The sequence below is a fragment of the Triticum dicoccoides genome, chromosome 2A (genome assembly GCF_002162155.2).
Source record: "Triticum dicoccoides isolate Atlit2015 ecotype Zavitan chromosome 2A, WEW_v2.0, whole genome shotgun sequence".
NCBI classification, from domain to species: domain Eukaryota; kingdom Viridiplantae; phylum Streptophyta; class Magnoliopsida; order Poales; family Poaceae; genus Triticum; species Triticum dicoccoides.
In genome coordinates, this window is record NC_041382.1 from 776,092,842 (window position 1) to 776,109,832 (window position 16,991).

The 16,991-nt window shown below is 42.7% G+C and overlaps 1 protein-coding gene across 1 annotated transcript; it reads left to right on the plus strand.

Moving 5' to 3' along the window:
• Window positions 1-143: 143 nt before the first annotated feature.
• Window positions 144-9,408, plus strand: LOC119357219 (K(+) efflux antiporter 2, chloroplastic-like). Its single transcript, XM_037624213.1, has 20 exons — window positions 144-1,610; window positions 1,826-1,994; window positions 2,126-2,216; window positions 2,307-2,443; window positions 2,518-2,577; window positions 2,654-2,773; window positions 3,060-3,128; window positions 3,348-3,413; window positions 3,725-3,814; window positions 4,030-4,134; window positions 4,212-4,340; window positions 5,000-5,209; window positions 5,356-5,505; window positions 6,698-6,751; window positions 6,830-6,888; window positions 7,415-7,481; window positions 7,556-7,732; window positions 8,187-8,243; window positions 8,338-8,412; window positions 8,894-9,408. Exons 1-20 carry the CDS (start codon window positions 163-165, stop codon window positions 9,008-9,010), a joined length of 3,450 nt encoding a protein of 1,149 aa, XP_037480110.1. The 5' UTR covers window positions 144-162; the 3' UTR covers window positions 9,011-9,408.
• The last annotated feature ends 7,583 nt before the right edge of the window (window positions 9,409-16,991 follow it).

Here is a 16,991-nt window from a genome sequence, read left to right on the forward strand (position 1 = left end):
CCCCTCCTCCTCCTCCCCGCCGGTCCACTCCGCCGGATTCACTGCCCCGCCCGCCCGCTCGTCGGCGGCCCCCCATTTTTCGATTGCGTCTCCATCTAATAATGCCGGCCGCCTCTCCCCGTTCCTGATTTTCGATTGCGTCTCCGCCAGGTGCAGGGGAGGATGGATTTGTCCAGGTTCGCGTCTCCGCGCCCCCCGGGCCTGCAGATCGGCGCCGCCGCCTCCCTCCGGGGGGCCTGCTCGCTGCGCCGACCCCGGCACAGAGGCGGAGTCCACGGCGGCCGGGGCGGGAACCTCATGGTCGCCTCGGCCCTCCGCGGCTCAAGCAGCGGCCTCTTCTACGCCGCCCCGAACCACGCCCGTCTCCGGCTCACACGGACCGGGTCGGCGCGCTGCCAGGGCAACGACTCGCTGGCCTACGTGGACGGCCCGCTGGAGGGCACCAAGGGCAGCAGCAGCAGCTCCAGCGAGGGCAGCGACGAGGCGGCGGGGTCCGACGGCGAGGAGAGAGCCCGCAGTGCCGCTGCCGTCGACGTGGACGATCTCAGGGACCTGCTGCACAAGGCCAGGAAGGAGCTGGAGGTGGCCAGGCTCAACAGCACCATGTTCGAGGGCAAGGCGCAGCGCATATCCGAGTCGGCCATCGCGCTCAAGGACCGTGCCGACAGCGCGCAGACCGAGGTGTCCGCCGCCGTGGCCACCGTGCAGGAGATCATCAGCAAGGAGGACGACGCCAAGGAGGCCGTCCGCAAGGCCACCATGGCGCTCTCCATGGCCGAGGCCCGGCTGCAGCTCGCCGCTGAGGCGCTGGACGCCAAGAGGGGCTCGGTCGGCCAGCTGGAGGTCAGCCTCGACGACGTCGAGGAGGAGGCGCTCGCGTCCGCCCAGGAGGAGATCAAGGGGTGCCAGGCCAGCCTGTCAAAGTGCGAGGAGGAGCTCGGGCGGGTCCAGGGGAAGAAGATGGAGCTGCAGAAGGAGGTCGACAGGCTGACCGAGCTCGCCGAGAGGGCTCTCCTGGACGCCTCCAAGGCCGAGGAGGATGTTTCCAATATAATGGTGTTGGCTGAGCAGGCCGTGGCTCTTGAGATGGAAGCGGCCAAGCGCGTGAACGACGCGGAGCTGGCGTTACAGAAGGCGGAGAAGGCGGTCGAGTCCGTTGTGGAGCTGGTGCCGGCTGCTGATGGGCACATGAGTGACGAAGAGGACGATCTTTCTGATGTTTATGACTATAGCGGTGACGGCATGGCTGACATTTCTGAAAGGGATGAGGTGTCAAATGTCGAGCGTTTGATGCAGATTAGCGACTTGGCTGCTGAAGGCATCGAGCCACTTGAACCGTCTAATGAAATGCCTGTTGAAGAACGCGGTGACAAGTTGCTTGTTGAGCCTCAGAAAGAAGCTGAACCTGACGTAGATAAGTCAAAGCAAGGGAAGAAGCAGGAGTCTTCCAAATCATCGTTGAAGAGGTCATCTCGTTTTTTCTCGGCGTCTTTCTTCTCCTCCAAATCGGATGGAGAATTTACACCTACATCTGTATTCCGAGGGCTAATGAAATCAGCAAGAAAACAAGCACCAGCTCTTGTTGCCGGGATACTGCTTCTTGGCGCAGGGTGAGTTGCATGGTAACTGATATATACATTTCCTTGGCTTCTGTTTTGCAGTAAAGATTTGATTTCGCATATCTCCATCTGTTTACCTTGTATGCTCTTCTAGTATGCCCATTTGTCGTCCTGTGGAATAAATATAACCGTGTGTGGGTGCTTCCTTTTACAGTAGTTGAACCAGCTCTTTCTCAAATGACGGTTTCCTTGTGTGTGTACCATAGGGCATTCTTCTTCAATAGAGCTGAGAAGAATAGTCAATTGTTTCAGCAGCCAGGCATAACCACCACAAGTATTGAAGAAGTTACCTCCACTGCAAAGCCCATAGTTCGCGAGATACGGCAGTTACCACAAAGAATAAAAAAGCTAATCGAGCTCTTACCTCATCAAGAGGTATTTGTCCCTGTTTAATCTGAACCTGTATATCAGTGAGTTTCATAATTCATTTGTCTGACCACTCTATTACCGCTCATGTAAGCTAATTTAAAGTTTAGCTTCCTTACGCCCTTTATTGCCCTATTCAGGTAAATGAGGAAGAAGCTTCGCTTTTTGACGTACTATATTTGCTGCTGGCCAGTGTTGTTTTTGTACCATTATTCCAGAAAATACCTGGAGGTGAGATATGTTTATCTGCTATGTGTATGTACCTTGATAAGAACCAGTATATTTGTATGCTCAGTTATTATATGCACTTTGATATCCTAGGTAGTCCTGTTCTTGGATATCTTGCTGCTGGTGTCCTCATTGGTCCCTATGGTCTTTCTATCATCCGCAATGTCCATGGAACAAAGGCAATTGCTGAATTTGGAGTCGTGTTCTTGTTATTTAACATTGGCCTTGAGGTACAAGCTGAGTGGTTCTAAAGATTCTTTCTTCTTTCAGGAAGCATCAGTTTAATATATTTTTGTATCTGCAGCTTTCTGTGGAAAGGTTAAGTTCGATGAAGAAGTATGTCTTTGGATTAGGCTCTGCTCAGGTAATTTCAATGCCTATATAATCATCAAACAGTTGTCCATGCGGATTACTCCCTGACAAATTGTAACAATCGACAGGTGTTGGTTACTACAGCAGTTGTTGGTCTGGCAGCTCACCGTTTTGCAGCACTACCAGGACCAGCGGCAATTGTTGTTGGGAGTGGTTTGGCTCTATCATCCACAGCTGTCGTCTTGCAAGTATGATTTATAACCGGCAATTATCTTATTTATCGAATTTTGCTAGGTTGGTTTTCAGCACAAGTCAATTATCATAATCAAATGAAGTTGTTCATCAGAAGCAATTTCTTCAGGGAATAAGTAGATTGGCCGGATTTATGTTGTGGTCATACTTTGAATATTCAGGCATAGACTTGGTTTATTGAAGTGCTTTCTTTCGTCTACATATTTATCTGCATTCTTCAAAATTCTATCAGAATCTTTTTTTGCTCTGCTGTTGAGTACTTGCTGTTTTTTGCTTCGCCAGGTACTACAAGAACGTGGGGAGAGCACATCACGGCATGGACGCGCCACATTTTCTGTGCTACTTTTCCAGGTACAATTTCAGCATGGTCTGACATATACCTTTTCAGGGCTCTCTCCTTATGTTATTGCCATTGTACTTTATCATGCCCCTTCGGTGATGTTCATAAGCTTTGTTTTTTGGCCATGGGTACAGTTGTAGTATCTCATTTTAGTGAAAGAAATGAGTCGACCTTTTGGTAATGGCAGCCTTGCACTTCTTTTTAACAGATGTTTCTTAATTTGTATCCAGGATCTGGCCGTGGTGGTTCTGTTGATATTGATCCCACTCATATCACCTAATTCTTCAAAAGGAGGGGTAAGCTTTTTATGTCATGTGCTTTTCCCTTGTCGAGCTAGCACATTTTTTTTCTTGATGCACGCCATTTTTACACATTTTTCAAAGAATCCACATCACATAAACTGCTCACCCAAGTTTCTGAACTCTCTTCTCTGATTTTCACTTCTACCGAGCACTATAAAACCCATGTTCTTCCATAATGTTCTTGAATGTATAGAGCTATGTGAATATGATGATATTTCATTGCACTAATGTCCAGAGCCATGTGTTTAGCCTTTCTGTTTGAACAGTACGGGTATGGCCCTTGATACCTTCTCTGCTTCTTACAGGTTGGGTTCCAAGCAATATTGGAAGCTATGGGAATGGCTGCGGTAAAGGCAATAGCTGCTATAACTGCCATCATTGCTGGAGGTCGTTTGGTGAGTTGTATATTCGTTCATTTTAGTTGGCATGCTTATCTTATGAGAAACTTTGCATAACTCTTCTTAACTGCCTGCTTAACAAGCACACGTACATAACATGCATTTATGTGTAGCTGCCGCTGTTGTGTGTGCGTTTTAGTCCTTTTATTTTGCACCTGCATTTCTTATAATTTGATTGTACCTGTTTGACTCACATTTTCGTTGTTGAACAGTTCCTTCGGCCAATTTACAGGCAAATTGCTGAAAATCGGAATGCTGAGATATTTTCAGCAAATACTCTCCTTGTTATATTTGGGACAAGTCTTCTTACTGCTCGGGTATGTATTTTATTTGATTAATTCCGAGCCTGCTTTCCTGAAATCTACATCTCATATTGTTGTACATTTCTTTATAGGCTGGCTTATCGATGGCACTGGGAGCATTTTTGGCTGGTTTGTTGTTAGCAGAAACAGAGTTCTCCTTGCAGGTTGAGTCGGATATTGCTCCTTACCGTGGCCTTCTGTTAGGTCTATTCTTTATGACGGTGAGGGCTCTGAAGACAATCTCACTAGATATTAATTCCTGTATACCATTAGGATTTTGTTGCAGAGTGTACCATTCTTATGTGATGGAGCAGATATAATAATGCAGTTTTGCAGATACCATAATAGGTCAATTCTTGTTTATTAGTTCATTAGTCATGGAGTCATCGACATATGCATTGACCCAACATGAAATCCTTATTCATTTCATTTAACTGTTCAATATTGAACCGTTTTCGCTCCACTCTAATCTTACTGCAGAATTTCATTATTATCACAAGTTTCTCGTATCATATATTTTAAATACAATTGATGATCATTTGTGCTATCTCAATTGATGCTGTCAACACGCAATAATATCTTATTTCTTTTCTAGCAGGCAACTTCATGTATTTCTTATTGTTTCAATATATCTTGCTCTTATAGAGCTATTATTTCTTTCTTTCAATAACTTGCCATGCATAGAATCATAAGAATGCCAATAATTGGTGTCATATCACTTATGTTTGTCTTAATTTGGATTTACATGCCATTAACATTTCAGAAATTTGTTTCTTGGACATCAATGCTTGAATTACTTTAGAACATTTCTAATTCCTTTTGTAAGTTCCGACCATATTTGATACCTTCTTAATGCTTACCCTGGTTTGTTTCTTTCCAGGTTGGAATGTCTATTGACCCAAAGCTGTTTCTGTCAAACTTCCCAGCAGTCTCTTTGATATTAGGTCTCTTAATTATTGGAAAGACACTGTTAGTAACATTTATTGGTAGAGTGTTTGGAGTTTCCACCATAGCTGCTGTTCGGGTTGGTCTTTTGCTTGCACCTGGTGGGGAGTTTGCTTTTGTTGCCTTTGGAGAAGCCGTTAACCAGGTATTGTATTTACTATTTTCTTTGACTGTACCTCGTGTTTTGTGTTTTCCTATTGTTAGCCTTATAGGAGATGAGATATTTCTTTCTCACACGTGAGTTTATCATGGGAGCAACGATTTTTATAAATGGCAACGCTGTCTTTGCAGGGTCTTCTATCGCCTCAATTATCGTCATTATTATTTTTGGTGGTTGGCCTTTCAATGGCTATGACACCATATTTAGCTGCTGGAGGGCAGTTTCTAGCATCAAAATTTGAGCAGCATGATGTCAGGAGTTTATTGCCAGTGGAAAGTGAGGTATATTCTTTCTTTCCTTTTGTCATTGGTCAGCTCAGCTATCACCTGTTGTTTTGGTTACCTTTATGGCTTTATCTGTAATCATGGCTTAATTAAAAAAATATTTTTCTTAGTCTAAATTTTAAATTAGTGAACCGTCATCTCCGACTTTGAGAATCCGTACTGTCAGAAAGTATGCCCAACTTCCTGCATTTACATGCACACCCCTGTGCATTCCTTGTGTTATGTGTATAATAAAGCCAGATAATGTATTTCTTTTTAAGTAACTGAGCAGCCTTAATAACTCAAAACAGCATACATTAGAAGCCTTGTTAAGTATATATATATGATATAGTAACTTTCAGTGTGTCAGTACTAAACTACTAGCACTAATGGCCATCTGTAAATTGGACATTTATTTTGAAAAGGAATTTGTTTGCATTTAATTTCTCAGTTATACTGATGGAGTAATAAAGTTTTTTCCTTACATGATGGTGCCGGTATCTTGAAAGAAATTTAATAACCACTTCTGAACCAACTAAACTGAAAGCAAGGTGCCCTTTGCCTGCCTCCATCTGAATATTGACGTTGATTGGTTGGTCACTTAGTGGATTGTATATTTTGTTCTAATTTAGTGCCATTACTCGGCAAGGAACAGGCAGTTAATGCCTGTTTGCACAAAAATGTTATAGATATTATGTTTACAAGCAAAAGTTAGGCCAACATTGGTTAGAACAGGTATTGTTAATTGTTGCAAGTCATATGACCCCTGTCCCTGAAAACAATCATAAAAGCAAGGGAATAAGTAGTCCAAAAGCCAGTTAGGTCAGGGGCACTGTATGCAAGCGGCTTGTTTTCCCCAATATAAGGAACTTTAGTTGATAAGTACTCCCTCCGTCCCAAAATTCTTGTCTTAGATTTGTCTAAATACGGATGTATCTAGTTACGTTTTAGTGTTAGATACATCCGTTTCTAGACAAATGTAAGACAAGAATTTTGGGACGGAGGGAGTAGTAATTGTATATGAGGTATTTGCCAGCTTAGTAGTACATGCCGGATGTGAAAAATACCCAAAGCAAGATACGTTTGCTTCAAGTTAGAATATCATTACTTTTGTACAATCTCCTCTGCTTACAAGTGATATTACGGCATCTATTTAATTTCCTATAAGATGCTGATTCTCACTGAGCTATAATTTTGTTTGTTTGTGTAGACGGATGACTTGCAAGGCCATATTATTATTTTGGGATTTGGACGTGTTGGGCAGGTTTGTCATGCTATCCTCATGAGCTATTATATCTACTATGTTCAATAGTTTTGATAATACATCTTTTCCTTGTGCTAGATCATCGCCCAACTCCTGTCAGAACGGTTAATTCCATTTGTTGCGCTTGATGTTCGAAGGTATGGTACTGGATATGGAAATAACCTTATTTGTAACACAACTATCCAAATGTAGTGAAACATGTTTCCATTACTACAGTCAAGTGTTGATCCATGACTCCATGAGTATGGCTGCGATATGTATATCAATGCTTAAGTCTGCGAATTACTTTGCTAGTTTTAGGATTTAGCTATGCTGTGTACTAATGGTTGCTATCATGCTTCTTTGATGATTAACATGTAACTAGAGTTAAATTCTGCTATATCAGCAAACAATATCTGTCAGCAAACCATCTTGAAGGATCCAGTAAGGACTTGGAAACTAGGAAAATAGTAGCGACCTTGGAGTGATGGACCTTACACCCTACTACTTCTAGTTACTGTTGGTTCCCCTTCCATTATGATAGACCCATACAAACTAGTGTAATTTGGTTACCATTCTATCTATTTTAGTCTACTGCTTGTTCAATAATCAATAGTCAATTTGTCAACTACTCTGATAAAGTCTAGTGCAGTTTCCACCATTTAATTCTGGGATTCTTTTCAGTGATCGGGTGGCAGTTGGGCGCGCACTTGATCTACCAGTATATTTCGGTGATGCAGGAAGCAGAGAGGTATGCATAATTTTACAGAACTCAATTATACGCTTGTCAAAACACAGAAGCAATGATTTATTGGTTTTGGCTAGGTACTGCACAAAGTTGGAGCTGAGAGGGCATGTGCTGCTGCCATTACTTTAGATACTCCTGGTGCAAACTATAGAGCTGTATGGGCTCTGAGCAAATACTTTCCAAATGTGAAGACATTTGTCAGAGCACATGATGTTGATCATGGTGTTAATTTGGAGAAAGCTGGTGCATCAGCGGTAAGTAAACACCACAAAACAATCTATTGTGTGGTCCTAAAACATTATTTTGGGCAACTTATATGACGAAAGGCCATGTGGTTTGGCTAATTATTTGAAATGTGAATGGTTTTATTAGTTTATCAAAACAAATTGCAATTCAGCAACCTGCCTTGTGAAACGCAGTGTTATAAAAGTGGATCTACTAGAATGTAAACAAGCGGGCGCCCCTACCTATTATGTATAATCGCTACTGGTGGGTGGGCCGAACACAGAATCATGTCAAAACCATTCATGACAAGTACAATTATTGTTCAATGCATTGGAAATCAAGAATTTAGTAGCCAACCTCCCTCGTGCTGTTCTTTCCATGTATATTCTTGTCATTATCTACCCAGTTTTTCTAATCATATACTTTATCACCGTCACTATGTTTATACAATTTATAATAAAACTGCATTCAAAACTTTTTTAGGTTGTCCCTGAGACCTTAGAACCAAGTCTTCAATTGGCTGCTGCTGTTCTTGCTCAAGTAAGCTCCACTATTATTCTGTTCTGATGTGCTCATTCAGAAAAGTATTGAATTTGACGTGTAAGCACCATCTTCTTCATGTACTGTATCGCAGGCAAAACTTCCAATGTCCGAGATTGCAACAACGATCAACGAGTTCAGGAATCGTCATTTGTCAGAGCTAACGGAGGTGTGTGGTTGCATCATAATTTAGTGATCTTATCCGTAACGCTTTAACCATCAAATTATTATGGATGACACAACAGATAAAAAATATTTAAAAGATGCAATTGCTTTGAATTGAACACGGTATAAAAATTAGCTTACAGTGAATTTTCATCATCTGTTATAGTAGCGCTTTGTGAAGAACTACTAGCCGTTCGGTAATGAGTAGTGCTATACAGTATATGGTCATTTGCATGATTTAAAATGTAGGTATTTCTCAAACATTTTTAGTGGAAAAACGCTAGCTCCACATCTCATATTAATTGAGCAGAGCGGTTTGTTGTCCATGTCTCAAAACTCAAAAGGACATTGTTGTCTGCTTCTTCCTTGACAATCCAGATGGACAAACAATAAGTAGACGCCACAAACACAGTATATGTTCATCAACTTGCCGAGACAACAATAAATTTCTTCTGATTAATCGGTCTCTGTTTGCTCTTTCACAGCTTTGTTCTACAAGTGGGAGCTCCCTAGGCTACGGCTTCTCTCGAGTCATGTCGAAAACGAAGCCTGTGGTCTCTGACGACGAGAGCGACACCATTGATGGAGCCCTGGCGATCTGAGCCCACTACGCGAACGTAAAAGGCTCCGCCTCCCTTGTCCTCCTCCCAGGGCTGTACAGTAGATGTGTTCGCGTATAGAAAGGTAGCAAAAATAATAGTCCGAGCGTACGATTGTTACCGATCTTGGCAACATTTTAGCTCTTCCATTTTTGGCATGGTAGGACATTTGTTTCTTTTTTCTTTTCCAGACCACTGTTTCTTCCTTTTTTTTTTTCTTTCGAGCCCTGTTACTTCCCGTCAAGTAGACGGTGGAAGATTTGGTTATCAGGGTTGCATGCAGGACACTGAGAATTTTGCAGAAAGTGTCCGCCATTTTGCGTTTGCTGTTCTACTCTACTCTTATCCAAGTTTTTGATTTTCTTTCTTTACAGAAGTTGAGAAAGGTATTGCTTCTTGCATTGGCCTCTGTTCTTTATTTTTGTCCCAGACTTGGGAGATGACCTAGATTTTAGTAGACATACGTTAATTACTTTTCAATGTAAATTATGGCAAAATATATTTCATGGCCACTTTGAATTTTTTGGACAGTTAAATGGAGTATATCAAATTGTGGGCATGTTTTTGTTTTTTTTATCTGATTGATGAGTTCTTGTATAGTACAACAGATCCGGGACATACCTGTTGGGTGCTGCCTTGGCCTGGTGGTCGAGGATGGAGAAGTGGAAAGCACTAGCACCAGCAGCACAACAAGGACCATAGAGGGATGCAACTGAGCTAGTTCGATGCCAAGCTCGACGAGGAACTTCTCCGCGAAGGGGCGCATAGGAATGCAGGCAAACACTCAATGGAGTCCGGGTGCCGCTCTCCCGAGAAGTGACGCTCTTCCTTTTTTTTTTTTAGGGAAAGAAGTGACGCTCTTCTGGGTCAAGGAGGACCCCCATACCAGTAGGGAAGCATCCCATGGGCTTTAGAGGGCTGAGGTCGTTGGCATCCATAGAGGACGGATTAAGGTCACTCTCCGGCTCATCCATCCATGACTTCCTCTTAGTCGCCGTCTTTCTTGATCTTCGATTGTGTACCAAAGCCAGGGCTTTTGCCACCAGAGCCCCTGCTCCATCCCGCAGAGGAGTTGCCCTTCCGATTGAAAGAGTGTGGTGATGGATCACGAGCGTCACACCTAGAAACGAGAAAGCGCTTAAAAGAGCAAGCATCGTGAGGAAGGTAGGAACACCACTGTCCCTCGGCCCCCCACCCCCAGCGCTCTCTCTCTCTGTTTTCGGAAAGTTCCTGGGAGCTTCCAATCCAGTTTTGGGAAGCTCCCATGACATTTTTTCTTTTCTTTTCTAGGTTTTTTCTTGTTGGCTTTTCTAATTTTGCTGTTCATTTTATAATATTGTTCTTAAAAATTTACCCTTTTATACCTTGCCACTATTTTCATATTCGTGGACAAAATTTAAATTCATGACCATTTTTTCAGATCTCAAATATTCTTTGAACTTGCAATTTTATTTTTTGAAATTCATCATCATTCTAAGAAATTCTCAAACTGTTTTTAAACTCGCCAGCTTGTTTCTGAATTCATGAACATATTTTGATATTCTTTATTTTTTTTAAGTCGCAATCATTTTTCTAACTTGGGATATTTTTTTGACTCCATGATTTTTTTTTAAAGAAAATTATCATGAGATTTTTTTTCAAATTCGTGAACATTTCAGCCGAATGGGGTTGGAAAATTCCTATAATTAATTGCACTAATGACTAATTAGTACGGTTGAACTTCCTATTATTAATTATCTGCATCCATGTGACTAATTAATTAATTGCATTAATGACTTGATTTTATAATTGATTTGGTGTGAAAAAATCCCTACTTAAATAGACTTAATTAATCGCATCCATATTTTTTGGCTAATTAATTATATTAACGGCTTCTTCCCAAATTATTTTGAATTAATGACCTTGTGATACATTTCATAATTAATGTGATCCTCCCATTCAAGGCTTGATATCACTTTTCATAATTAATGTAATACTCACGTCCAAAGAATGATACTCTCTATAATTAATGTGACCTTTTCGTTCAACACTCGATGACACTTCTCATAATTAACGTGATTCTCCTGCCAAAACATAATACTCTCCATAATCCATACAAAATATATAGTGATGGGAGGTGATGTGATAAAAACCCGGACGAAATTAAACCATGTAGGGGAAGCTATCAAGTCTCAGTTTAGGAGTGGAGATACTGGAAGGAGCCATTCATCCGTGCGCGGAGTGTTTGTGTGACTTAGGGCACTCGTTTTCTCGTTTTTCTTTGATCTCTTGATTTTTTTTGTTTCTTTTTTTTGGTTCTCGTTGGTTTTCAATTATTTTTGTTCATAACATTATAAAATGTTGCATGTTTTTGTTAAATGTTAAGAGTTTGTATAAAAATATTGAACTTGTATAAAAAATGCTAAAAGTGTTTTTTCAAGAACATTTTTAAATTTTTTTAATATTTTTCAAATACATGATTTATATTTCAAAAAATATGTTTGATGGCTACTTTTTTTCGTACACATTATACATTTTCGTGTACACCGGAAATATTTTTAATACATGTTTAGCATTTTTTAAATATGTGATTAATTTTTTATACACTATCAACATTTTTTAAAAACTTATGTTTTTATATTTGAACTTTTTATACGAGCTCCACGGGGCACTCCCCGTGCTCGGCCTGCTCCACGGCAAGCCCAGCGAGCGCTTCATCCCCACCACGGCCTCTCCCTTCTCCCTCGCCACCCCGGATCACCGCTCCAGGCGGTCCTTGGACTGCCGCCACGGCCGTGCCCTCTTCCTCCAGGACGCCAAGGAACTCCTCGTGTGGGAGCCAATCACGGGCTCCCAGCGGCGCGTACCTCTGCCTGCGCCGTTCGAGCACGGCTACTCGACTGCGGCCGTTTTCTGCGCGGCGGATGGGTGCAACCATCGCGATTGCCTCGGGGGGCCCTTTCCGTGTGCTCATCGTCTTCTCCTTTGATGATGATGATGATGATGGGTTTGCCACGTCCCTTTCCGCGTGCTTATACTCATCGGAGACCCGTGCCTGGGGCCAGCTGACTTCGGCACACCGCACACGCCATGTTAGTGGAATTCATTGAATATTCTAGCGTGCTCGTTGCCAGCTCTCTGCTCTACTTCATCTTCTACGTCATCGGGCAGTGCGGGTCGATCCTGGAGTACGTATGACTTGTCAAGGCACTCACTGACTGTGTTCAGCCCACCCAGAGACAATGACAACCATTGCGACTCCCTATATAATCTCGTGCTCATAGAGGACGACGAGCTAGGAATAATCCAAGACTTGCATCCGCATCTCAAATTGTGGACAAGAGAGGCGAGTGATGGCACTGATGCACGATGGGTGCTGAGCCGGGTCATCTCCCTGTGCAATTTGCTCCCAACTTGTGCTCGCTTGCATGATGGTTATAGAGTGGGAGTGGTGGGCTTTGCTGAGGGAGCAGATGTAATTTTCGTTAGTACGCTTGACGAACTCTTCGCAATTGAGCTACAACCTGAGCAGGTGAGGAAGGTGTGCGATTATTCTGGCTACCATAATGTGGTTCCAGTCCTGTGCCCTGAGGCCACCACCAAAATCTGCTGGTCTCGGAGCCTGGTGAGGTGGCAGGTGGCGAGGTGGGTGGAGAGGAGGAAAAAACAGTAAACCAGGCGCAACAACTGTTCGAGCATGGTTCCATTACAATCAAGGAGGGGGACTTTTTCAACACTTCCGAGCACATCCGACACGACCACGATATCGAGTAAATTGCAAAAAACCAACATAATTAGGGATCCTAATTCAGAAAACCACCGTCTTTCGTTTTTTTTTTAAAAACCGCCACGTTTGTGCTGACAGTTTTCAAATGACGCTGATTCGCTCGTTTGCCGCGTCTGAGTGCAAACCTGACCGGTTGGGCCCGCTGTCAGGGGCCACGTGGACAGGAGGCGACGTCGCGCGTGACGGGCGCCATTAGACGGCGTCGCACAAGACCTAGCGACCCGCCGGTCCAGCCACACCCAGTTCCCCCCAAATCGCATCGCCTCCTTCCCACGACTCCGCCCTAGCTCGCTCCCCTCATGGCCACCGGCGGCGGCGGCGGCTGCGCCGGCTCAGCCGGTGACGTCACGGACGGCCGCCACATCTCCATAGTCGATTCTACGGGCCGCTCCGCCCTTCCTCGCTTTCCCACGGGGCCCCCTGTTTCGATTGGAGCCGTTCGATTTGCCGTTGCCAGCGATGATTAGCGCGGCGAGGATGGCAGCATCTTCAACGCCAGCGTCGACGACATTGAGTCATGGGCCGCCGCTAATTTGGCCCAGGTCTGGAAAGCAAATCCAGGGCAGAGCCACCACTTCACTTCCGGCCTCGGTGGCATTGAGTGAGTATTTTTCTTCCCTTTTCAATGAATTTTCTTGTGATTCTGGTACTGTAATTGTACACTTGGTGTGATTTTGGTAGTGTTTTTTCTCTGTTTGTAGTTCAATTTAGGAATTAGGGTTTGTAGCTTTACTCATTAACTGAATTATGTTGACCTGGTTTGTAATTCATTTTAGGAATTAGTGTTTGTAATTCTACAATTGCTCTTCAATTTAGAAGTTCTATTCATTGAAAATTTAGGTTAACTAAACTTTATGCTAACTGAATATGAGCTCAATTCACTGAACTGAAGTTAGTCTCAACCTACTGTTTACTTAATATATCTCCTAACTTAATTAACAGTTAATTCCATATGATTGCAACTGTTGTTAACTGGATTTACTGAAAACTGATAACTGAACTTAGTGGTTAGTGTTAACTGAATTTACTGACAATTGAGTATGAATTCAAGTGTGAAGTGATCTCAATTGATTGAACTGAAATGAGTGTTAACTGAATATGAGCTCAATTGCTTTTAATTGAGTATTATCTGACTTGTTTGTTAAATTTTCTTCTAGTTTACTTAATCTGCTGTTAAATGACTTTTATGAACTAAACTTGCTGTTAACTGGACTTGCAGTTTGGGTGAAGACGAACCTTGGGATCTTAGGTTCCATTTCCAAGGTTGTGACAATCTGGAAAGGACCATATGTGAATCAGATATCACATATATCAATATGCTAGCTATTATTGGGATAGAGGGGTATGGTCAAAAGGACTCCATGTATTATGTGAAGCAACATGGTGTGGGGATGGCAGGCATGCAACTAATAAAATCTGAGGAAGATGTAGAAGAGATGCTGATATTGTATGAGGACAAGAGGTGTGTCACTATCACATTTATGAAAGGAAGTGAGCCTGACATGCATATCAACATTGGAGATGGATGTGAGAAGCAGATACCAATTTCTAAGATTGGTTCTCCTAATGTCTATAGTATAGATGATGCGGGTGTGCTTTATCAAACTCAGAGCAGTGAACCACAGCCAGACATGTCTGCTCCTCTTGTCAGTGCACACACAGAAGATTCATATGGAGAATATCTTTTCACACAAGAGAGTTGCAATGTTAGAAATTGGAAAGACATATCAGGTGTCACAGAGTTAGATGATTTTCTTACAGAGTTTGCTGATGACATGCCAGTAGTGCAAGAAGAAGATAACATGGAAGAGGAACAGGAGGAAGAGGAGCAAGTGGAAGAGGAGCAAGAGGAAAAGGAACAAGAGGAAGATGAGGAAAAGGAAGAGGAAGAAGATGCAGACTTACACCAGAAAATAAAAGATTTGAAGAGGAAGAGGGTTTTTGAAGGTGATTGTGAGCCAGAAGACTTGTGGAACTTGTTGTGATATTGGCAAGCATAAGGTCCTGTTTGTTTAATGTGAACTTCCGGTGATGTTGTTAAACATTATATGATGTTGTTGTTCAATATGTTGAATGGTTATCACAAAGTGTAGATGCCCTTCCGTTAACGGTTGTCGAGAGGCTACGGTTACCCAAGCATCACTTAGTGTTAGCCAAGCCTCTCGACGGCCGTCGACGAAAGGCATCCATCACTTAGGGTTAGCCAAGCCTCTCGACGGCCGTCGACGAAAGGCATCCATCAACTAGGGTTAGCCAAGCCTCTCGACGGCCGTTGATGAAAGGCATCCATCACTTAGGGTTAGCCAAGCCTCTCGACGGCTGCCGACGAAAGGCATCCATCAACTAGGGTTAGCCAAGCCTCTCGACGGCCGTCGACGAAAGGCATCCATCAACTAGGGTTAGCCAAGCCTCTCGACGGCCATCGACGAAAGGCATCCATCAACTAGGGTTAGCCAAGCCTCTCGACGGCCGTCGACGAAAGGCATCCATCAACTAGGGTTAGCCAAGCCTCTCGACGGCCGTCGACGAAAGGCATCCATCACTTAGGGTTAGCCAAGCCTCTCAACGGCCGTCGACGAAAGACTCGACAAAATGACATGAAGTATATGATGAATTTGGATCACAATGCACATTAACAACACAATACCATATGATCACATTGAGCTAACATCATAATTCCTAGCCTCTCGACTAGTGTTCACATCTTACATAATAGTCCATTACAACTAAAGATCATACTACTAAGGTCCTGATTAATTCCATTACTCAAAACAGAGTACTTAATTCAACAGAAAGTACTTAGTTCAGTAGAAACAACATAGTTCAAGACAATACAACCAAGCAAACTTAGTTCAACCTTGTTGGCCTCATACATTATGCCAACAAATTACTCACTCATCACAGAGTTCTTTGATTTTCCTCAACTTAACCTTGTTTGCCTCCCCATCCTTCAGCAAATCAGCTATGATATATTCTAGCCTTTTTTCTCTTTCTTCATTTGTTCAATCTGTTGAAGACCTTCATCTGCTACATGTTTCTTCCAATTGCTAACAAGTTCATCATTGCTCTGCTTAATGACTTGGAGTGCTGTCCTCAGCTCATTATTGTCTTTCTCAAGCTTAGCCTTATCTTCCTGAGCTTGAAGTAAAACATTCTCTACATCACCATCCTGCATAATCTTCTGGTAATTCTCCCTCATCACATTTTTATGAATTGTTGCAAAAAAATTGCTTATTTCCTTCATGTGGTTGTGGTGCTTCTCCTGGATTAGCTTCTTCTCTTCTGCCAGTTTGAGTATGAGCTTTTGCTTAGTTGCATTCTCTTTGCTACTCTGCTCATACATATCCCAAAGTTTGCGAAGTGCATTTTTCATGGGTTCTGGCCATTCTGGGTCAATCCACTGCACCAGACCACAATTGTCTCCTTCCCGTGATAACAATAATTACTTAGCATTTATTAAACTCAAGAGAAATAGTTCTTACTACACCATACTGAGCAGCAGGACAACACATTCAAATAAGTTAATTAATTGAGCTCATAACACATTCAAAAGAAATAATTCTGACTATATTCAGTGACCATCTATATATATTCAGTTAACTGAGCTCATTTAACACCTATATTCAGATAAGCATTCATTAAAAATGATAGATTCTTTCCTCATAACAGCAAATAAAACAACATATACAGATAACTAAGTAAACAACTATATTCAGTTAACAGAGAAAAAATATATATTCAGATAACTGAGCACCAACTACAAGATTTGCATAATCTTCATCTCTTCAGTTAACAGAGAAAAACACATATATTCAGATAACACCTATATTTAGTGTACCGTGTAAATTGCAAATAGAGGGACTGCAACTAACCTCATTATTGCATCCGTAAAACCTACGGCCAGTGTTTATTCCCTGGAAGACAACAGCCCTCTGCACAGGAGCGTTGTGACAGCACAACGGCCCTCCGGCCACAATGCCACACCACTCTGGGTCAACAATGGTCTGTGGGATCTACAATAGTGCAATACAACAGATACGGTGCTCAATCCCCAATCACAGAGGTGAAAACAAAGCTCAAATCGAAGAAAACACTAACCCTAATTTGCGAGAAATGGTACTCACATAGGTTTCCTCTGCGTGCGACTTGAAAGGGGGGAGACAGATTCATCGCTGCTGGTTTCGCCGTCTTTCCACGAGACCATGGCCGCGGCGAGCG